The sequence below is a fragment of the Amaranthus tricolor genome, chromosome 17 (genome assembly GCF_026212465.1).
Source record: "Amaranthus tricolor cultivar Red isolate AtriRed21 chromosome 17, ASM2621246v1, whole genome shotgun sequence".
Lineage (NCBI taxonomy): Eukaryota > Viridiplantae > Streptophyta > Magnoliopsida > Caryophyllales > Amaranthaceae > Amaranthus > Amaranthus tricolor.
Genome location: NC_080063.1, coordinates 9,053,928 through 9,078,785, shown reverse-complemented (window position 1 = coordinate 9,078,785; position 24,858 = coordinate 9,053,928). Strand labels below are relative to the sequence as shown.

General features: G+C 31.6%; 1 protein-coding gene across 2 annotated transcripts; it reads right to left on the bottom strand.

Annotated features, from left to right (window-relative positions):
- Positions 1 to 548: 548 nt before the first annotated feature.
- On the bottom strand, positions 549 to 13,702 carry LOC130804292 (cyclic nucleotide-gated ion channel 2-like). Of its 2 annotated transcripts, XM_057668679.1 has the most exons (8): positions 13,541 to 13,702; positions 12,378 to 13,050; positions 3,707 to 3,922; positions 2,755 to 3,065; positions 2,370 to 2,481; positions 1,976 to 2,212; positions 1,498 to 1,584; positions 549 to 1,150 (listed from the first exon to the last, which is right to left on the bottom strand). In XM_057668679.1, exons 1-8 carry the CDS (start codon positions 13,579 to 13,581, stop codon positions 662 to 664), a joined length of 2,166 nt encoding a protein of 721 aa, XP_057524662.1. In that variant the 5' UTR covers positions 13,582 to 13,702; the 3' UTR covers positions 549 to 661. The 2 variants fall into 2 exon arrangements, with proteins under 2 accessions (XP_057524662.1, XP_057524663.1); XM_057668680.1 differs by lacking the exon at positions 1,498 to 1,584.
- Between the last annotated feature and the right edge of the window lie 11,156 nt (positions 13,703 to 24,858).

Here is a 24,858-nt window from a genome sequence, read left to right as displayed (position 1 = left end):
CCTGCATCAACGGGCTGTTTTTCCCACCTGGCCCGGCCCGGTGTTTGATCAAGTCTATTATCGACTATACCGCGAGTCCCGCTTAGTTATACTTCTAAAAAGGTCTGTTCATTTTCTTTTATACCCTTTCGGTTCGTTTGGTTAGTAATACTAAATGGTGATAATAGGAATGATTTATAGTGTAAAATTTCATCAAAAATTCTATGTCATTTCCATGGTAATTGATCACAAAAAGTTTTTTTGTTTATATATTTCCATTACCACCTAATACCACCACTGCCAATGGTAATGAATTGAATTGAACTTTATGAAGAAAATGAGATGATTGAAGGTTGTCAAGCATGGTCATCAAGGTAGTCAAGAGATTTTTCAACCAAAATTACACTAATTTTCATTTTTATTACTACGGTTTATTACTACCTATCAAACGGACCGTTCCTGTCTTCCACGCTATCCCCCATTTTCTACCATACTTCTATATTTTAGTTTTTTAAAGACTAATTGAAATGAAAGCAAAAGGAGGAAGATCATTTGATACCAAAACATTAAAAGAAAAATTCTTATTTTTATTGATAGAATATTTGTTTATAAAAAAAACATATGAATCAAAATGAAAAGGAGAAACATCCCTTAAAAAAGGGCAGGAAAAAAGGATGATTAACTAGTCAAGATGATCATGAGGCCTTATAGACATAAACATAGCAGCAAATTGAAGAAGACGTTTATCATTATCTGCATTACGCGAATCAACACTCGGTACCAAACCTTTACTCCTCTTCACATAACGATGCCAAGCAAATTGAATATTTACGGCAGCCCAAGTCCTCCAAATCGAAGAATGATATCTCAATGTCCGCCTCAAACTTTCATTCGCAAACTTGTAACGAAAATGTTCTGTGATGTAATGCAAGTCGTATGCATCAAGTCCAAAAGCTTCTGTTGATTCGATACAGAATAAAGTGGCTGATGAAGCGGGTAGTCGATGAATAAATGGTCTTCGAAGACTCCAAGATAACAGCTCATCACCTAAGAATGCTCCTGCACCAAGAATATCTTCTGCTACTATCCCTTTGCTTAGATTTTGTTTGCTTTGTATTCTCCCTTTTACTATGAATACCATTCTTTGTACTGGATCACCTTCCCTCATTATCTATTTTCAAATCATAACACAATGTATCACTAATGGAATATAGCTTAATTTTTGCAAATTAGGTAGAAATTGACAAGGAATCAACTCAACCAAAAGCTTACGCTGATGGTTGAGGCCCCATGATATGTTATATATTCTAATACGCCCCCTCACACGAGAGTTCTTTCGCTAGAAGTATGGATGCAACACAAGCACTCCTCATACCTGACGCTTAATATTCCAATTTAAATGAGGGGTACTTGAGTTTTGAACCCGTGACCTCTTGCCACGCTGACTTTTTATATCATGTCAAGGAAACAAATCATGCTATATACTTTAACAGAAATAAGGCTTATATTATCACATACCTTTTCATCTTTACAATAAATCAATGGTTTAACTCTGTCACATATGTTATCAAGGATAAGGTCATCCAAGCAGCGAAATAGTGGTACCTGATATAAACATGGGAAAACATAAAGAACACTAATATTGGAATCATCATCATCCAATGAGTCCCCCCCCAAAGGTAGGGTCTAAGGAGCGTGGGAAAAATAGGCAAACCTCCCTTATAACGAGGGGGTCGGGATCGAAGGTTGCCCCTCAACTCTAGTAAAGATTGGAATACATACGGGTAATTAAAAACTTTGTTGTTGTTTTACTTGCGGAAAAACTCTTATGTGAGCTTTCCATACTAAAATATCGTGCAACAACCTTAACATGTTAGTGGGCTGGTTGAGATGGGAATAAGGAGTGTGTATTAGTACTTAGTACTTAGTAGAGCGTAGAGTGAAAAGTGTTGCATAATAGAATTAGTGTGCATGGTATTATGAGTTGTTTTAGTACCTTTTTCATCAGATCAAGACAAAGATAGCGTTTGATGTCACGACGAAGGCCTTCAGGCAAATCTTTTATTAACTCCATCTCATTAACTCCTCCGGTAGTCAACCAGCTTTGACGTTCAAAGTGACGGACTCTATGTCTTAAACGCGATGGCAATTGCCTTCGCCTCATCCACCATTCCATATCTCGACATCTTAACTGCATTCTTCTCTTCTTTGCCATTACGGTATGCAGAAATACCTTTTTGGAGTAGAAACATAAATAACAAACCTCATCGTTAGATTAAATTTACATGAAAAATGCTCACATTTTGATTATCAATCATACTTCAAAGTTAAAATACAGAGCTTAGGAAGCCAATTTAACAACAAAAAGAGCTACAAGCTTATTTACTTACCTGAATGTTTCCTATCAACAAGGTGAAAAGCATTAAGCCACCAAGAACGAGGCACATACAGAACAAAACTTCTGCCCATTGGCTTGTTGGAGTAAGATTATTGCCAAAGGTGCTGAAAATAATACAAAATATACATCATTAATCTAAGATCATATGGTGTGTTCGTTATAATTAGCAACACACAACATTTCATTGCCCCAATACCATTAAGTGGCTCCCACCCAGGGTGAGCTTTGGGGGTCGAATGTACGAAATCTTATCCATGTTATACAGTTATTAATGATAATAAAGAGTTGTTTCCGATTGACCTTAGAAGTAAATATCATCTGCAATTTCACATATAAGAAGTGCACATATATTTCAAGTTTGTGAAGTAATTGGGTACCTTAGTTGAAACAAACCCCAAGAAATCGGATAAAAAATCTTAATGATGATGGCATTGCTAGAAATGACAGGCACGGCTGAACTATAAATGCCATAACTGAAAGGTCCGTTATCATTCAAGCAAAACGACACTCGATGGATCGTGGAATTGGCACCACATCTTGCTATCGTATTCGGTTGCTGCAAAAATTCATAACAAATTCCCTTGGCGCAAGACAGGGACTTGTTACACTTTCCTATCCTACTACATTGTTGAATGAGGCAAGCTGCAACGCGTTGTATTGCAAGAACATACCAACATCCTCCAACAACCTGGTTAATTCATACAATGATTAAATCACGAAAAAATGAGCAAAAATGAATAAAAGTTAGGAAAAATTACCGTGAATAATACAAACTTTCACTAATTTTCCTACATTAATACATACTTTTGATTAACCATGAATAATACCAATTTAGGGTGTGTTTGCCTGGAATAATACTAACTTTTGTTTATACCCCTTCTGTTTCATTGTAATGTCCCATTTGATTTTTGCAGTCAATGCGCTAATTCAATACTTAAGAACGATAATTTTGTATAATTAAAAATTATAAAAATTAGATATTAATAAACCTTATGTTGAGACAAATCTAACAAGATCTCACTTTACTATGTTTTAATGGATGGATTAAGAATAAATACAAATTAAGAGTGATTAATTAATAGTAACCCAAAACCAAATAGAATATTTGAAAAGAAACAGATAGAGTGGTAGACTATTTGATAAAAAAACAAAGGTAAATTGATGGTTAAACAAAAGTTTGTATTATTTTAGGAAAATACACCCTTAAGTTGCTATTATTCATAATTAATTAAAAGTAGGCATACTGTACAAAAATCAACAAAAATTTGTTTTATTCACTGTAATTTTTCCTAAAAGTTATTACTAGAGATCATTCGGAATATGGCTTACATGAGAAGCAATGAAGTAAGCAACAAGATTAAGTCCAAATCCCCACCAAATTGTTCCAAAGATGTATCCAGTGACCTTTTGCATTTTCCTCATTAAGTAGAAGCTGTGGTAGGCTTTGGGCAGGAATTGGAACAAAAATATCAGCAGGAGTATCGTCATCAAAATTTTTATTTTATCCTGTCTGAGTAATGTTGGTACCACAGACCAAAATACGACCTGAAAGTATCAAATGAAAGGATTTTAACAAATATGATTTGTCTGTATCCTTGTGTTTTTATGAATCAAAGATAAATACTAATGCTTTTTGTTGTACGATCTATAATCTTATATTAACAAGGAACCACATTATTTGGGTTATTTAGAAAATGGTTGGTAATTGATAACTGATAGCTGGTATCTGATAGTTGATATTTAACGGTTACTTCTTACTAAAGAATAACATATGTTTTAGACTAGTAAGATTAGACTAAATAGAATCAAATGTAATTCTAAAAGGTCACACAAAATAAATTATTGATAAGTTATTAACGACAACATAAGTATATTTAGATCAAAAGACAATATTACCCTTAATATTGATATTAATACTAGGGTTTTTATTCAAAATGGTTTTCATGTGTGCGCGCACGCTTGTTAGTAAGAGAAAGATAAAGCTGCCAAAGGTGAAAAAGATTGTTATTTTCATTTTTCTCTTTTTTCGTTTTTTGTGCTAGCACACATTTTTTATCTAGATTTAGGTGGATTGATTACTAATCTAGTGATAGGCTTGATCCTGACATTTTTAGAGCCATGGGTGAAATGGAGAATCGACTTTTTATTTATAAGTTGTAGACTAACTTTAAACGAAATTGTATTCCCTTATATTCTAGTCAACACTTTGTTTTCTCTCTTAGCATTTTCAAATTAAATAAGTATTATATTTTCTTATTTGGTAACATATTTTCCTTACACATACTCTCATGAGATTCAACCATTTAAATAGTTGCTATTAAACAATCACTACTTCCCTAATTTTTTGAGCTTAGCAAATCTACCCATTAGATAAACAAACAATTACTAATAGACATCAATAAATAGTGAAATTCAACTCACCAATAACAAATAGAGAATATTTCATTTGACTATTAGTAGTGATTGATTTATCCATTGCGTCAATTAAATCTTTTCACATTTTTCTTTACTCTATATGATCTCCCTTACTTTTTTACAGTTATGCGTTTTGTCTTATTTTCTCGTGGATTTTTAACGGTTATTTGGGTTTCTTGAAGCCTAAGTATCTTTTAATTAGGTTTTAGTATATATATCTCCTTCTATTAGTGCTAGGGTTTCATTATTCACAAATAGAGAGATCACACGAGAGCCATTGTAATTTGTGAGTGAAATTCTTCATTCATCTTGTAATTCTTTGCGATCATATTGAAATTATTTGATTTCGGTGCTGGTGGACGTAGCTATCACATTAGTAGTGAACCACGTTAAATCTCTTGTGTCATTTTCTTATCGTTTGCATTGGATTTCTTGATTGTTTCATTATTATTAATCGATCTTGCTTCTACTGTCGCACAACAATAAGTCTAGTTTTTGATCCTTGGTTCTACAAAAGCACTCAACATCGACATGACTAAAAATATACTTCTATTGTCCTATTTCTACTAAAATCTTCACGTTGGACCTTTGCCATAATAAATATATTTTTCTATTGGACCCTTGTAGTTACCTTATTTGTACTTTTCAAGTTTGACCTTAGTCGGTTTCGCAGTTGTCCCTTGAATCTACTTTTAGGACACACCCTATTTGGAGTTTAATAGTATTTTGAACTACGGATTGTCTTTATTGTTGTATTATTAAAAATTGTAAATTCTTTAGATCTTTATTTATTCATATATGATTATACATGTGCTCTTAGATAATAAATATTAAGAAAATTTATAAATAATACTCTCTCATTGATTTAAAATATCTCCTCCATTATTATTTAACCTTGTATGACAATGATGGTATGTATACAAATTCCAGTGCATATTGTGAATTTGTGATCACCTTATGGATTTGGGATTTTGAGTGCTTACTACTGATCCGTCAGGCCGGTTGCAAGTCCGGTCTCGACAACTTTGGGTCGGTTTATTTTTTTGTTGGATCGTATCCCAACGGGTCATTAATTCTAAAATATAAATATTTTATCATATTATTTAAGACTAAAATAAGGAAAAGTTGACTTAAAATATAAAATTATAAAAATATGATGATATGGAACTAAAAATAGGTCAAACGGCCAAATTTGAGTTTCGGTTGTTTTTGACTTAGTTTTTTCTAGTGTTTTTGGATCAGGTCATTTTCGGATCATGAGTCAAAATTAACCTGTTATTACCTACTAAATTTCAATCAAATTTCAAATCAACTTCAAATTTATCATTATTACGTATCCTATCTTTGGTATTAGGATCCTCTCCATTACTTTTCTCTATTACTCATATTAGGATTTTGACACATATTTTAAAATAAAAAACAAAACGCTAAAATCCCCTTTTAAACTCTATCAAGTATTTATAGCAATTGGATTGAATAATGAATCATTCATTATATTTTAAGTAATGAAGAGGATCTTAATTCCTATCTTTAAGAGTTAAATTGTGATACCATTTTCAATTGACCAAAATACCAAGTACCTGTTGAAATATAGTGTGAAAAGTAATTAACAAATATAGTGTGAAAGATAATTAATGAATTTACCCTAATGTGAATGCATTCAATGTAATTATAAATGAACTTGCCTATAAAAATGGAAGTTCACCATTGTAAAATACACATCAATAAGTAAAAACATCTCTATCTTCTAACTTTTACATATTCTACTTCCTCCTTATCTCTCTAAGCATTAACACGTTATCAGCACCAGCTCTACCCTTAATAATCAAGAAGGTAATATTTTTAAAAACCTAATTAAGCATTTTTCTTCATCAGTACCCACAAATGGACCAACAATCAAATGGTGTCAACATCATCATCCAAGGTGTTTCTAACACATTTTTATATTTTTACTAAACGAGTAATAAAAGAACCAAAGATGATGAGGGAGAAACAAGTACTAAACGTTGCATGATAAATTTAAATGACCCATAAAATAATTTATTGGACAATACGTCACCTTTACGGATGACAAGGACACTTTATTGCTTTTGTTATTATTTTATTTTATACCGCCTATATGGCTGGTTAACTTTTTTTTTTACCACCTAAATGGAAGGATAGTATTATTTATTTCTTTTGTTATTCTTTAAACCGCCTATATGGCTGGCTAATTGTTTTTCTTTTACCGCCTAAATGGACGGTTAGTATTATTTTTTTATTCTCGTATATTTATATGTGCATTTTTTTTATTTGCAGTATTTGCATTTATATCCATGTGCATTTTTTATTTACTTTTTACTTTACGTATTTCTTTTAAGTATACATAAATAATACGGTATATTGTACAATTTGGGATAACCCTCTTTAAAATCGGATTACCCCAACTTTTTTACCACATACCCCTTATCTTTTCAACTTTACTCTTTGCATCAAAAACCCTATCTTTGTGCACCAATCCAACTATACAGAAAAAGTCCTAAAAAGATTTCATATGGACAAAGCTCATCCGTTGAGCTCTCCAATGATAGTGCGATCATTAAAACCAAAAGATGATCCATTTCGACCTTGTGAAGAAGACGAGGAGATTCTTGGCCCTGAAGTGCCATATTTAAGCGCAATTGGAGCTTTGATGTATCTAGCTAATAATACAAGACCTGATATTGCTTTCGCTGTTAATTTATTAGCTAGATATAGTAATTCACCAACAAAGAGACATTGGAGTGGAATAAAACATTTGTTGCGCTACCTTCGAGGAACTAAAGATCTTGGACTATTTTATAGATCAAAGCAAGATGCTACTCTTGTTGGATATGCAGATGCTGGATACTTATCAGATCCCCATAAGGTTAAATCACAAAATGGATATGTATTCACATATGGAGGTACCGCAATATCTTGGAGATCCACGAAACAAACACTGATAGCTACATCATCAAACCATGCAGAATTGATCGCCCTTTATGAAACAAGTAGAGAATGCGTTTGGTTAAGGTCGGTAATTGGTCATATTCAAGAAGAATGTGGGATAAACTCGATAATAAATTCTCCAACAGTAATTTTTGAAGATAATACTGGTTGTATTGAACAAGTTAGTGAAGGCTTCATAAAAGGGGATAGAACCAAACACATAGCACCAAAACTTTTCTTTGCACATGAACTCCAGAAGTACAAAGTAGTAAAAGTCAAACAAATTCAATCAAGTGAAAATCTTGCAGATCTATTCACAAAGTCCCTTCCATCAAAGAGATTCGAGCAACTTGTATATAAAATTGGAATGTGTCATCTACGAGATATCTGTTGAACTCAGGGAGAGAATCATACTTACTGCACTCTTTTTCCCTTCGTTCAGGTTTTTATCCCATTGGATTTTTCCTGACAAGGTTTTTAATGAGGCAATATTAAATAGAAATATTGTAATAATATTTTACTCTTTTTACATAATTAGAATGCATTCAAGGGGGAGTGTTGAAATATAGTGTGAAAGGTAATTAATGAATTTACCCTAATGTGAATGCATTCAATGTAATTATAGATGAACTTGCCTATAAATATTTGGAAGCTGGAATACACGGACACGCCACTAGACTGGCGTGTCGCGTGTCGGAAACGGACACGCAAAAATCCGTGTCCGACACGCCAAATGAAGTGTCCAATATTTTAATATTTTTCCGGACACGCGAACACGACAAGGACACGGAAGGGACACGTCAAGCAGTCAAGGACATGTTTTTTTAAAAAAATAAATAAATAAAAAAATTGAAATCATAATTCATAAGTAGAATTCTGAAGCAGAAGCACTCGAATTCCCTTCCCTCTCAATTCCCTCTCTTGCTCTCACTCCTCTCAACTCTCTTTCACTCTAACCCTAAAAACTCTACACAACTCTTCCTCCACCTCCACTATCGCTGTCGGCTGCCGCACTCCCGCACCACGCCACCGCCGGCTGCTCCTCCATCACAGACGAACAGTCAAACACTGTTGATGCCCTGTGGGTTTCGAAATTTTTGATTTTGTTTAAGGTATTTTCACTCTTTATCCTAAATCCTAATATTAATCTTGTTCTAATCTTTAATCTTTGTTCTTGATTTTTTTGTATATCCTCTTTGAATATTTGTTAATTGTTATTTGTTAATGTTAAATTGTTAATGTGTTATTTGTTAATCTTAAATTCTTAATCTTAGTGTTTGTAATTTGAATTTTGAAAAGTTGAAATGTTGTTCTTGATTTTTTTGTATATCCTCTTTGAATATTTGTTAATTGTTATTTGTTAATGTTAAATTTACAATGTGTTTGTAATTTGAATTCTGAAAAGTTGAAATGTTGTTCTTGATTTTTTTATATATCCTCTTTGAATATTTATTAATTATTATTTGTTAATGTTAAATTGTTAATGTATCATTTGTTAATCTTGATTTTTAAATCTTTAATTGTGGTAGTTTGAATTTGAAGAGTTCAATCATGTCTAGTAGTGGGACTAGTGGCTCTGATTCATGCAATGTTAGTGGTGATGCTACAAATGAAGAGGTTGATTTCGGTTCTTATCCTTTGTGGAAATATGTTGTTAAAGGGGACAAAATGAGTGGGGCTAGGGGTAATTATACTTGGCAATGCAACTTTTGCAAACAAATAAAGAGTGGTTCATATACTAGAGTTAAAGCACATTTGATGGGTCTTGCAAAAGGTGGAATTAGTCAATGTCCTAATGTAACAAATGAGGATAGAATGCAAATGAGAAACTTAGAAAGACAAGTTGAGCAATATAAAGAATCTAGACAACCAAAAAGACCACCACTTCCTAGTCAATCTTTGTCTTGTGAAACTTTTCTTTCACCAACTTTATATGCCAAGAAAAGAAAATCTGACAACCCAATCACCAAAGCTTTTGATATACAAGCTCGAAACAATTTGGATGCTGAGATAGCAAGGATGTTTTTTACTGGAGGATTGCCTTTCAACCTTTGTCGAAACCCTTACTATATTAGTTCATACAACTATGCTGCCACAAATAATATTCCTGGTTACAAGCCTCCTGGTTACAATAAAATGAGAACCACTTTGTTAGATAGAGAGAAAGAAAATGTTGAAAAGCTTTTAGAACCAACAAAGGCTACTTGGAGGGAAAAAGGGGTAAGTATAGTGAGTGATGGGTGGAGTGATCCACAAAGGAGACCTTTAATTAACCTCATGGTGGCTTATGAAGTTGGTCCTCTGTTTTTAAAGGCCGTTGATTGCTCAGGAGATATAAATGATAAAGACTTTATTGCTAGTTTGTTGAATGATGCCATTGAAGAAGTTGGAGATGACAAATTTGTTGTACAAATTCTCACTGATAATGCAAGCAATTGCAAGGCCGCTGGAGAACTTATAGAAGGTAGATATCCACATATATTTTGGACACCATGCATTCTTTACACTCTTAACCTTGCTCTTAAAAACATTTGTAATGCTAAAAATGTTTCAAACAATGAGGAGATTTATGATGAGTGTCATTGGATAACCGAAGTTCTTGGAGATGCTTTATTTGTCAAAAACTACATAATGAACCATTCAATGAGGTTAGCTATATTTAATAAGTTCTCTCCATTAAAGCTTCTTTCTGTTGGTGATTCTCGCTTCGCTTCAGTAGTTTTAATGCTAAAGAGGATGAAACTTTTTAAAACTACTCTGCAATCCATGGTTGTTAGTGAGGCTTGGTCCACATATCGTGATGATCATCGTGGACAAGCTACACTTGTGAGGGAAAAGATTCTAAATGACGATTGGTGGGACAAGGTAGATTACATCCTTGATTTTACTCGTCCCATTTATGACATGATAAGAGCATGTGACACCGACAAAGCATCACTTCATCTAGTATATGAAAAATGGGATTTAATGATTTCAAAGGTGAAAGAGATCATATATAACCATGAGCATAAGCAAAGGCATGAGTATTCTTCTTTCTTTAGTGTGGTCGAAATAATACTTCTTAGCCGTTGGAAGAAAAGCAACAGTCCACTTCATTGTTTGGCACATTATTTGAATCCAAGGTATTATATATTATTGTATGTTTAAATGTTTAAAGCATTAGATTATGCATTAACTAAATTTTCTTCTTTTTTATGTATTCAAAAGGTATTATAGTGACACGTGGCTTAAAGAGATCCCTGGTAGAGTTGCTCCACATGTTGACAATGAAATTTCCACACAAAGATTCAATTGCTTTAGAAGATTGTTTCAAGACTTGGAAGATAGAAGAAAGGTTAATATGGAGTATGCTATTTTCTTAGCAAGAGATGGTGGTGTATTTACCGAACCGGAATGCTTGAATGATATGTACTTGATGGCTCCAAAGCATTGGTGGGAAACTTATGGTTCACAAGTTCCAATGCTTCAAGCATTAGCATTCAAGTTGTTAGGACAACCATCATCTTCCTCTTGTTGTGAGAGGAATCGAAGCACATATAAATTCATTCATTCATGTACTAGATACAAACTTGCACCAAAACATGCTCAAGATTTGGTGTACATTCATAACAATCTTCGTTTGCTTTCAAGGAGAGGTGAGGCTTATAACAAGGGAAGAACAAGGTTGTGGGAAGTTGGAGGAGATGACTTTGGAAATTTAAAAGATTCTATTTGTCTTGGCATGGCGGATCTTTCTCTCGATGAGCCCGAGTTGGAAACTACTTTTGTAGCGGAGGATGATGATGGATGTCATATGGATGATGTGTGATGATCAAACTTAAATTTACCTATTTATTTGATTTTCTTTAATTTGGTTTGTATGACTATTTTTAAATACTCATGTTGTTTATTTGGTACTTATTTGCATTTTATGTGAGTTTTATGTTTTTAAAGTGTGAAAGATTGTAAAATTATCTTTAATTTGATATATTTATTATATTACCATTTTCGTGTCCCTGTGTCCGCCATTTTTAAATTGGCGTTTTCCTGTACCAGTGTCGTGTCCGTGTCCGTGTCCGTTTTAGTGCAACCTAGTATGAAAGTTCACCAATGTAAAAAAACACACCAATGAGTAAAAACATCTCCATCTTCTAACTTTTACTCATTCTACTTCCTCCTTATCTCTCTAAGTTTTAACAGTACCTACATTTTTATTTTACTAAAATAAAATTCGAGGGTACACCACTGTACACACTTTTTTCTTGTGTCGGAATTGTGTTAGGATCCTCTCCATTACTTTTTTCTATTACTTATATTAGGAATTGTGTTAGGATCCTCTCCAATTTTACTCGGATATTAATATGAAAAATTAAAGTTTAGTAAACCTAAAATTGGAAATATGGTTTTTTTTAGCAAGGATTCATTCAATTATATAGACCCTTGATCATGGACCCTACCATTTCTAATTTGTTTTCTCTCCTAAAAATTACATGTGGATACATAATGAAGAAAAAGAAAATCTGGTAAATAATGCAAATTGGAAACATAAACCCATAATTTCATCAAGAATATCCAATATTCGGAAATTACCATTTGTACGGATTATAAAAACTAACATTATTTCTCGAAATAAAAGAGTGACTCACAAGATGCATACCTGTGGTATAGGGAGAATAACATAAAGATCAAACCAGAAACCTTTCAAAGAACGCACATAATGTGACGCAATTGCACGTGCGTCCCACACGAGTTTCCCGCTTCCAATCACCAGTGATTCCCTTGACACGAACGCCAGCCGGAATTGAAGCCACACGTGCCACAGATGAACAATATCCACACCCGTGCGAATAAGTGTCACAACCGCTGCTAAAACCCCATCCATATACAGACACGAACCACCTTTTCCGATGGACAGCGCATAGAAGAACACAGGATCAACGGCTAATGCTACCGCACGTGCAATCAGTATAACCCGGTTCCACTTCCGTACCCTCCCGCTTCTTGGGTCTACAACCGGCCCGAATAGTCCTTTAGGCCACAGTAACGGTCGTTTTCCACGGGATTGTTTGGTTCCCGGACGGGTTGGGTAAAGAGAGGATCCAGCGGAAGCCTCCCATTCGGGTTGGCCCGCCTGATCACAACTTGTTGAGTGGAAAACTGGAACGCCTACTTGAGTGCATGCGTAACACTCAATGGGGTTGCTCCAGCTTCCACTAGTGAAATTATCATCTTCATTGCTGTTGTACTTACTGCTGTGATTGCTTCCATTTCCTGCTACGTTTGAAGGACTCTCTTCTGTTGGAGATTTTGCAAATGCGCTTCGCAGAATCCTTATAAATAAAACAAATAATCAATATATTGAAACTGTCAAATGCTTAAGCTGATCATTAAGTATTACTTGGTGGAAATATACAGAAATTATTTGTAATTTAAATTTTTATGATATAGTATATCATATTATTTCAATGGTAATTAAAATTTAATTATAAATTTTTTTTTTAATTTTCTTTTACCATCTAATACATAATTTCATATGATAATACATTAGGTAAATTTTATGAAAAAATATAAGTATAACTATTAAATTTATTAATAGATAATTCAGCAAAATTACACTAATTTTTTGATTACCACCGTTTAGTTTTAATTACCAAACAAGTCGTATGATTATTCCCTCAAGATTAAAAGTGTGGATTTAGCACGAGTGCCCTTCATACTTGTTACTACTAAATCCCACTTGAAATACTCATAATCCAACTTTTAATACTAAAAATCAACTTAACAAAAAATTTAAATCGATAGTTAAAGTAAGAAAATTACTCGAGGAAATGGAGGAAAGGGAGAGAGAAGGAGGGCGGCATGGTGTGGAAGGAATAACCATGGAAGAAGAAGGTAAGGAAGAGGAGTAATAATAGTAGAGAAGGAGAAAGTGAAAGAGAATAGTGGTGAGGAAGAAGGGGAATGATAAGAATGTCGAGTAGCGGGAAGTAGACGAAAAAGAAAGAGAGTACCGATTTTGTAAGGAGAGGTGGGATACCACACATACATACATTTGTAGATCATCTTGTACAATTTTACAAAACTACGGTTTTGACACTTGAAACTTGATACGAAAATTGATCTTTACTCTTTCTTACTTGATTAGCGTCTCCGTCCTATTCAAATTGCACTATTCTCTTCGATTTTAAAAAAAGTTTCTACATATCAAGAATTAAGAAAAATAGAATATTTTATACGATAAAAAAATTATTTTATTAATTAATAAATTTAATAGAGAAAAATTAAGGACCATAAACATTAAAAAATAGTCAAAGAAAGTGGAAAAAAATATATGGGGACCACAACTATCAAAAAAGTATTATTTTTAAAATTAGTGAGAAGTATGGAGGGACATAAGCAATATAAATTTGTTAAAATAAAATTAGTGAAAAATATGTAAGAACCATAAATATTATTAGAATATTAAAATAAGAATGAACAAGGTTAATTTTATCAAAACCTTATAATATAAATAGAAATATTTTTTATAAATACAACAAAGAGAACAACCCAAAATAATAATAAATAAAAACAACTTTAAAAATAAAGAGAATATAAATTTTATATAAATTTATATATTATTGGAATTTTAATAGAACAGAGGAGTATTTAGGATCCTGGCATAAGTCAAGAAAAGGTCCCCCACTTAAGACCATTTTTGCTAGGACACTAACCGAGCTCTAAGATGCTACTTAGCTGGCTCCATTATCATGGTCCCTCTCTTCCATTTTTTTTCTTTGTTATCAACTTTTCATATGCCATTTCTTTTACAAATATGTAACTCAACCTTTCACTTCATCCTACTTTATCATAAAAACAAAACTAAGTTCTAAATGTACAACTATAGATGCTGGTGTTGTGATAACACAACCATATTCTTTCTATAATTTATTAGCAATGACAAAACATGTCGTTTATGTGTTTTGTTATTAGATGACTGGATTACTTATTGTAACTTTATTTAGAGCCAAGACTAAACCCAATCCAAACACATTTCTTTCTAGGACATAATGTGGGCATGCAAGCCCATCTCGTTTGTGTTGGAATGAAATATTGGTCTTAATTGGAGATAAATATTATGAAAATTACCTTAAATAATTTAATTTTTACTCGATATTCTTACAATAATTTCCTATTGATTAACCATAAATGATTTTAACTTTGAGACATATTTGCCAAGAGTAAACCATATTAATTGGTAATCTGCTATATAGGTAATTTTGTTTAAAAAAAAAGTTAAATAATTAACATAAAACAGAAAAAATTAAAAAAATTAAGTTAAAAAACTAAAAAAAAAAATTAAAACCCACACAACAAACCCCGTCCCCGTAGTATCCCCTCCCCAACAGCCACCAGTCCGGCCACCACCCCATCCCCTCTCCCTGGCCCTCTCAACCCTCAACCACCACAATCCTTCTCCCTACGTCACCCCAACAGCCACCACCCCATCCCCTTTCCCTGCCCCTCCCCAACTGCCACCACTTATCCCTTCTTCCTATCTGTTCCCAACTGTCACCGTCTACAAGCTCAAATTTAATGGCGGCGGTAAACGTACCAACAAAGTTTTTGTAATCCAAAGTGACTAAGATTTCTCTTTATTGGTATTTCTTGGAGGGATCAGAATCTCATTCTGATCAATCATAATCAGCTTCCATTAAGTCTCCTCCTAATTGCTCTTGTAATAACAATTGTGGTGGTCTGATCTTCTACACCAGATTATGAAATTATGGTAGTGGTGGTGGTTAGGGTTACGCCAGGGCTGAGCCTAGCTGATCACGGGGAGGGAGGGTGGTAGTGGGAGGAGGGGTGGTAGTGGGGAGGGCTGGGGTATTCTGATTTTTTTACTCATTTTTATAATTTTTTTTTATTTTAATTTACTTTTCATTTTTTGTTAATTTACCTGTAAAAATAGATCATATTTTTGCCAAAAATGTTTTTGGGCAAGTGATTTAATAGTTTAGATTATTCATTGTTAATCAATAGTTGAAATTATTGTAGAAAAATCGAGTAAAAGTTAAATTATTCATGATAATTTTTCCTAAATATTACCAAAGTTATCGACACCTCAAAGCAAAGTTCATGACAAAAAGATACAAAAAGGTACAAGTTAGTAAACCATTTCCAACCATCTTTGAAGCTAAAGGCCTAAAGCAGTAGTCCTCATGGGTTGTTAATGCCTTTTGACGAGCCATCAAGAAACAATGGTAAAGTGGTTGAAGACAATCAACCTTTTTAACGACTCGATGTACGTTAAAGTTTTGTATTTGCATTGCTTATTCTCAACTGTTAGAATAAGTGTCAAAATTTATTAAGTGTGAAAGTGATAGCTTGATCACTCAAGCCGATGCACAAGGTGTTATGAGCAACAAAAGAGGGTCTCCAATGTGTCATAATGATGGTGCAACGAAGAACAAGAGGCATTAGGCAAGACAAGGAAGGCCTTGATCAATGCAAGAGAGTGCACCAAATGAGCCTTGAATTATGCCTCGAACTAGGCAATGGCACGTAAGAAACAGTGAAGAGGCAGCAAGCTAGCAACAGACGCTCAAACAAGCACATAAGGTGCTTGTCCGAGCACTCTATTAGGGGGCCAAAATGTGTTTTCTGTTCGTGGGCTTTTTATCTTAGGGATTAAGTCTTATCCTAGGGCTAAACATACGGGGGATTATATACAGTCGTAAATCAGGTTTAGAATAGTAAGAGATCAGTGAGGCTAATACACATGAGAGAAACTAGGGTTTGTATACCAATAGAGGTTTCTTCTTCCATGTATTAGATTGTAGGTGATATATATCCATTGTTGAATGGAATCACTATCTCGAGAACTTATTTTCAAATGTGTGAGGTTTATCATTGATGTAGTGTTGAATATATTAATAAAAACCATTGTTGAGTGGGAGGTATTTAAGATATCTCACAAACATATGTGTTTGTTTTCTCTTGTCAGTACAACGTAATATATTTTTAGTGGGATATATATAGTAACAATTAATTTAAATGTCACTACCTTAAATAACTAAAATGGTTCTTCTAAGTCACATTTATTATAGCTTTTAACAACATAATAAAAAAATCACACTAAAGCTTTTCACGAGATAGTGTTTAGTGACATTTCTCAAAAATGTTATGATAGACTATAATAACAATTACATATGTCATTAAAGGCCAAATAAAGTGTTACTAATCATTTTATATTAATTTTATTATAGTGTATTTTACATTTTCTACTCATTATATTACTACCATTGTAGAGTCCAAACTAATATCTTTCATAAACTTATCTTTATACTAAGAAATGTATAGGTTAATTGTATTCCAACTTTATAAATAATTAAAGTTAGCCTTCAGTGCTTGGTAATAACACAAACCACTAATAATGAATTTTTAATTCCTCAGCCCTTATATATTTGATCTCACTATAAAACAACCTTTTCTGATAATTTGTGATTCAGATCGCCCCATCTATCTTAACCTTAAATGAAACCATCTCTATTGAATTTGCGCAATATACATTTACAATGTTAGAATGTTCACTTATAACCTTAAAATAATCACTTATAATCTTAAACAAATCAATTATGACCTTAGATTGATAGTCTTAAAGAGATCACTTATAACCTTAAAATAATCACTCTAAAAAATGAGCTGATTTTATGGGTTCGTCTCATAGTCAAACAGTCTCATACATGACTTGCTATTTGTTCGCAGCTTTGCCCACTTTTTCCATACACCATTGAATCTTACTATTTTAATTTTTTATTGAATGACCATCAACTATTTTGTTGATAAATTATTTATTACGATTGAAACTAAATTGTTCATTAAAATAGGATTTCTTGGAATAGTGTTGCATAGCACGCTATCACGAGACACCTTTTTATACCTCCAACTATTGAACATGATGGTCCAAGAAGATTCTAGAATGAACTAGAATGCTCCAGAAAAGTCTAGATTTATCAAGAAGGTTCTAGAAAAGACTTGAACACCTTGAAAGCTTATAGTTTTGTCTAGAGTGTTCTAGACTAATGTTCTAAAAGAGTCTAGAACACTCTAGAAGTATCATTCAAGGTTGTTAGGAGCGGGATTCTACGTAGGATCGTTGAGGGGGTAGGATCGAAATCGGTAGAATCAGATCGTTAGATTGTGTGATTTTACAAATATGCATTAATATATTTTAGATAACTGATCATCAATTATATTTGTTTTTATTAAGTTTTAAGGTGCAAATTAAAACTTATTTGACTTCAACTATTAAGTTTTGAAAAAGAATACCTTTAATAATCATTTTTAAAATGTGAATCAAGAAAAACTTGAATTTTAGTCATACGATATAATTATTTAGATATATACATATATATACATAAGTGAAATCTAGATTATATGAAATTTTTTACGATTGAAAACTACCCTTATAGAATCAGATCGTAGGATCATAGAATCGTGTTATCATCCTACCACCTAAATTCTGGGGTTATGTAGGATTGTACGATTCTAAAAACATTAAGATCCTATCTACGATCCAAATCGGTGGCCTATTTTTGGATCTTAGGATCGTAGAATCGTAGATCAGGATCGAGATTCTGATAACCATGGTATCATGTACTCCCTCTGTTTTTTATTTGTTCTTCCAATTTACTTTTTGCGCAGATCTCAATGCAAACTTAAAAGTCAAACAATTATAATTGTGAATTTTTAAAAATTTTAAAAAGTTGATGTTTAAAAGATATATATTGAGATGAATCTATCAAGATCACACATGAATGTTTTTTTTATATAGATTAATGAAAAATCATAGTCAAAGTTTGACACTAAAATTCGTAAATTCTATTTGAGAAGAACATATAAAAATGAAGGGAGTAAATACTAAAAGGGTCTAGAATATGTTGGAAATATAATGCAAACACAAATAAACAAACCGATTAGTATTTCCCTTGTGTGGATGGCAATTGAACTCCATGATTTGTAAATCACCAAATGGACACCATGAAGATAAGGTTGCGACAATCAAAGAAGTCGCTCGGAAACTTGATATGATTAGAAGGTGTTCATGCACTTTCCTATTGTGATATTTCTCCCACAAAGGTGCTTGGGATGATAAATGAAATTCACAATGAGATACAATCTACACAACAAAATCCTAGCACAAGGAAATTGCAATAGTAAATACAAGTGTTGTAGTGAATTATGAACTTTGATGATATTAAGAGTTAATACTCTCTCAATATTATCTCATGAAAGGAAGAACAAGAATAAGAGTATTCTTAAGAGAGAAATCATAAATCATATGAAATTGGGATGGAATGTCCCTTGGCATGCAACCTCTATTTATAGAGCTACACATCAAACAATACCTCATTTTGAAACAAAAGTGTTTCACTAAACAAAGCTTTTTCACCAAGCAAAGCTTATGAAACAAAGTAATATTTCACCAAACAAAACTTATGAATCAAAGTAATGATTCATCAAATTCTTTGTGGCATTTAATTTGGACTTATAATATATTTATTTAGTCTCACTACTATACTAAGTATGTAGTATATACTCTAAATGTTCAATAGAATGTTCTAGGAGAACCTAAAACATGGTAGTAAAGTCTTGTATGTACTAGAATAGTGAAGAACTATTTAAAATATTTTATAGTATGGACATATGGTTTTATTCTAGCCACAAGTTAAAGAGGTAATAACAAACTTTTTAGAACACGTAGGAGTAGTAAAAAATACCATAATGTATAGGTCATTTGGAAGACAACACAAGAAGCCTTGTAAGGGTAAAACAATAAAATTTGGAATTTTTCTATCACCATTCCAAATTCAATGATGAGTTACAAAAAATAGAAAATAGAATAAAGTAAAAAAAAAAAAAAAATGCTTCTACCTCCATAGAGATGAAATATGAAGGGTTGTCTATCCCAATTTTTTCCTTAAAATCCCTCACAAAATTCTTCTTGGGTTTCACAACATTTCTCTTGATATATTTCCATTAGCTAATCTAATCTACATTTATTTTAAATTCAAAATATAATATATCCGTTTTAATAATTTATTTTTTTCTCTCTCAACTATGCGTCTTGTTTGAGTTCCCATGTTTTTCCTTAAACAACAAAGAATTTCTCAATTAAATTTGTTATTTTCTTCTGGGTGTTGTTACAAAAAAACTCATGAAATATCATGATCAGAGCTTCCCCATTATAAATGGATGAAATTTGGAATTTTTCCATCACCTTTCTATAATCCAATAATGAGTTAAAAAAATAGTAACTTTAATAAGTTACAAAAATAAAGTAAAAAAATGCTACTACTTTCATGCAATAAAGTATGAATGGTCTGATTTTCTATTAATGATGTTGATCATAAAATGAAAGAAGTAGTTGATGCATTGTTTATTTTAATTGGATGAAATAAGAAGGTATAAAAATAACTTGTTAAATAATTGTTTATTTTAAATCTCAATATTGCTAAATACATATCATAAAAAATTATTAAAAATACATGTTATGATTGGTGTGACTTGAGTGCACATTTGGTGTGTGCATTCATATGGTGACTCTTGGGATGGAATCCCATAAGTTTGTCATGAATGATTGTATTAAGATGAGTCTTGATGATTGTGGTTTATGATGATAATTAAAGTATGAATTAATGAGTTATTCATGATAGTTATGGGACTTAATGAAGAAGTGCAAAGTTTTAGTTCAAGATGCTCTACTATGCAAGTCGAGCAACACTGTCAGAAGCCCTTTGAAGTGCCGCTCGACCAGCTCGCTCGACCGAGCGAGTTTCAGAATGGGTCGAGCGAGCAGACATAATGCAACCAGACACTTCCTGTATCCCGCTCGACCGAGCGAGCCTCTGCTTTCGTCGAGCGATGTTTCTGATACTCCTAAGATGCTGTTTTTGACTCTTCAAGTTGTTGGAGATGTTTTATTATCATTTATTCATAGTTTTAATGTACTTAATGCTACTTAGTGTGATCTCTCCTATAAATAGAGAGCTCTCATTCACATTGTAATCATTCACAAAATACACCCCAAGCCAAACACTAGCCTATATCTCTTCTCTATTGTAATTCTCCATATTTGAGTGTTCTTTGAACTCCTTTGATAATATAAGAGATACTACACAGCGGAGGACGTAGCCTTAGTTGGGTGAACCTCGTTAAATCTTTGTGTCATTTTATTGCTTTATTTTCTCCTACAAACATTGATATCATTGATAGCGTAATTTGTTTGTCACTAAACTTCATACATTCGATCTTGGCAATATTGGAGTTTGAAACACATTGTTCGAACTCTAATACATCGTCGTTTTCAATACATAATAAAAAGGTATAAACTAAGACGAATCTAACGAAATCTCAATATTCCAAATGAAAAGAATATTAGAGAACGGAGAAAGTAAAATTTAGCAAATCTCATAAATCCATGTGACAAATCTCCCAATGAGTGTCACTTGAAATTTTCCAATATTTTTAATAGATAGTACTCCCTCCTATTTAGCTTATGTGTTCCATTTCCTTTTATGCTCAAGTCACCTTAATTGTCCAATTTTTATTTTTGGTATGTGTTTTTGACTTTTATGCCCTTAGTAGCTTTATCCTATTTTCAATTATACCCTCCATTATCCATACTAATTTTCCTCCCTTACATTAAAAACCCATAATACCACTCTCTTTCCTACTTTTAGGGTCCCACTTTTGACTCTCCTTAAAATCCGTAAAAAGTCAAATGGGACTCTTAAGATGAATAAGAGGGAGTATGATTTTGATATGTAATAAAAAGCAAATCTATGTCCATGCAATGCATAGATTTGTAAGTGTGTAGATACATATAAATAAAATACAATAATAAATATAAATTATTAATAACTATGTCATTGTGATAAATTTTAAAAGTGAAAATTTAAAAAATTTACAATTGTTTAAATTAATATATTGGAAACAATTAAAGTAACATCTTACTTAATTTATTTAGCTACATATACATATCAAAGTAAATGTGTGGTTTATATTTTGAACTAAATTAGGTAAATATATTTATTATAATAAAATTATTTGATTATCATACCTTCTTAAAATACACGCTATAGTAATTTTGCGCAAATCTATATTTTATTGAATTAATTCCATATAAACATAGCTAATAGATGTTTGATTTTTCTTTTTTTTTATTTTATTTTAACCGGGAGGAAATGACGGTGTGTAAAAATAATTTATTAAATAGTTAAAATTTAGCAAATCTCACAAATCATGTGACAAAATCCCAACGAGTGTCACTCGAAATTTTCCAATTTTCTAATATTTAGTATGATGATATGTAATAAAAAGCGCAACTCTATATTTTATTGAATTAATTCCATATAAACATAGCTAATTAAATGTTTGATTTTTTTTTAATTGGTACAAAATAATAGGGATAAAAATAACTAGTCAAATAATCAAAAATTAGCAAATCTCATCAATGCATATGAGAAAACTTAGTGCCACTTCGAATTAATAGATCATTTAATTAGATGTCTCATTTTATTCTTTTTTATTTTATTTAGATGAAAATAACAAGGTGTAAAAATAACTTGTCAAATAATCAAAATTTATCAAATCTCATAAATCTATGTGACAAAACTTCCAATGAGTGCCACTTGGAATTTTTCAATTTTTTAATATATAGTAGGTTTTTGATATGTAACAAAAAGCAAATCTATATTTTATTGAATTAGCTTCATAGAAACATAGCTAATTAGATGTTTTATTTTTCTTTTTTTATTTTAATCAATAGAAAATAACGGGTGTAAAAATAACTTACCATATAATCAAAATTTAACAAATATCATAAATCCAAATGACAAAGCTCCTGATGAATACCACTTGAAAATTTCCAATCTAATAGATAGTATGATTAGATGTTTAATTTGTTTTTTTAATTTTAATTGGAATAAAAATAGGGTGTAAAAATAATTTCCCAAATAATCAAAATTTAGCAAATCTCATAAACCTGTGTGACAAAACTCCCAATAATAAGTGTCACTTGAAATTTTCTAATTTTTTTAATAGACAGTATGATTAGATGTTTGATTTTTATTACTTTTAATTGGTAAAAATAACATGGTGTAAAAATAACTTGCCAAATAATTAAAATTTAGCAAATCTCATAAACCCATGTGACAAAATTCCAAATAGTATCATTTTTAATTTTTCAATCTTTTTAATAGATAGTATTATACTTATAATCTCAAAATGATCATTTACAATTTTAAATTAATCACTTAAAAACTAAGACTAATTATAAGATTCATCTCATTATGAGACCATCTCATATAATCATTATTATTTCACCTTTTATATGAAAAGATTCACACCAGTGGTCATAAATCAACTTTCAACTACTCTTGTGAGAGACTGTCTCCTAAGGAGTTAACCTCAAAATAAGAAATTCACATTTTTATTTTTCTCTTTAATTTGTATTAATTGGGCTATTTGGCCTATATATCTAATACGTTTATCAGAAAGATTGTTTCTCACAACAATTTGTGATTAAATTTTGTCCCAAAGAGAGGGAGGAGAGTGAAAATAAGAATAAGAATAGAAGGCAAAATGAAGTGTAAAGAAGATAAAAAAAAGTTCACAAATTCTTACTTGACCATCTCTACAAGAGACGTCTCAAGTTTGGGCTGGCCCAATTTTTAAATAAAAAAAAACTTTCTAAATACGCGCTTTTCAATCTTGTCTTAACTTTTTAATTTCTATTTTCAGTTTTTTTTACTCTTTTCTGACATAAATCACTCATCTTCCTCTCTCAAACTCCATTTGTGGTTTTCAATCTCCATCTTTCTCTCTCAAACTCCATTGTCGTTTATTCTCTATTGATCTTCTTCAACATTTGCAAGACCATCAAAGGTATGTATTTATGCTTTATCTTCACCATTTTCGTTTTAAAAGCTTCCATTTTCATTTTTTGGGCGTTAATTGTTTTATATATTAGTTGGAATTACAATTCTCTGACTTTTTTTTTAATTAAGCTTCATCAATAGTCGAAATAGTGATGTTGAAAAACACAACAATGTCTACTGTTTGGGGAAGATAATAAAAGCAATTATGGTTCTTCTGAATTTTTTTTAAAAAAATTAAACTTCATTAATGGTGGAAAACAGTGATGTTGAAAAAAACAACAATGATTGCTTGTTGAGAAAGGTAATAAAAGCAATTGTGGTTATAACATAATATGTTTGGGGTTATAACTTAATACATTTGGAGTTATAACTTAATATATTTGGGGTTATAACATAATATATTTGTAGTTATAACATAATATATTTTGGGTTTTAACATAATATTTTTGAGATTTTTTTACGTCCCTTAGTTGCACATTTTTTATACATATGATTATCTAATAAATTTGCAATTTGTTTATTGTAGTGTTGATAAAAACATATACAATTCGAGGATGTTAGGGACATTGGATTTGAAGGATTGCTCAAGATGAAGCCTTTGGTTTATAGTGTAGTTTTGACAAGAACATATATACAAGTTTTAGTTTATATTTTGAACACCCTTTACTATTTGTAGTTCAATACTTCTTAAGTATTAAATATTAAGTTAATATATTTGACTATTGTTATTGAAAATAAGACATAGTTGGTATTATAATACTACTCTTTTGGTATTATAATACTATACAATTGGGGTTATAATGATTTACATATTTCTTTGATATTATTGTCCAATTATAGTAGTTGGATTTATAATTTTATAAAGTTGGTATTATATCGAAAAATTATTAGAAATGTATAACCAAGTAGTTGGATGTATAAACCCAAATATATGTTGTTTTAACACCAAATTTATTATGGTATAACTTCAAATATATATTGTTATAACACAAAATGTATTATATTATAGCCTCAATATACGTTGTTATAACCCCAAAAATATTATATAACCCCAAATATATTATGTTATAACACCAGATATATTATGTTATAACCCCAAATATATGTTATTTTAACACCAAATATATTATTTTTAACCCCACATATTTGTTGTTATAACCCCAAATATATTATGTTAAAACTCCAAATATATTATGTTATAACCCTAAATATATT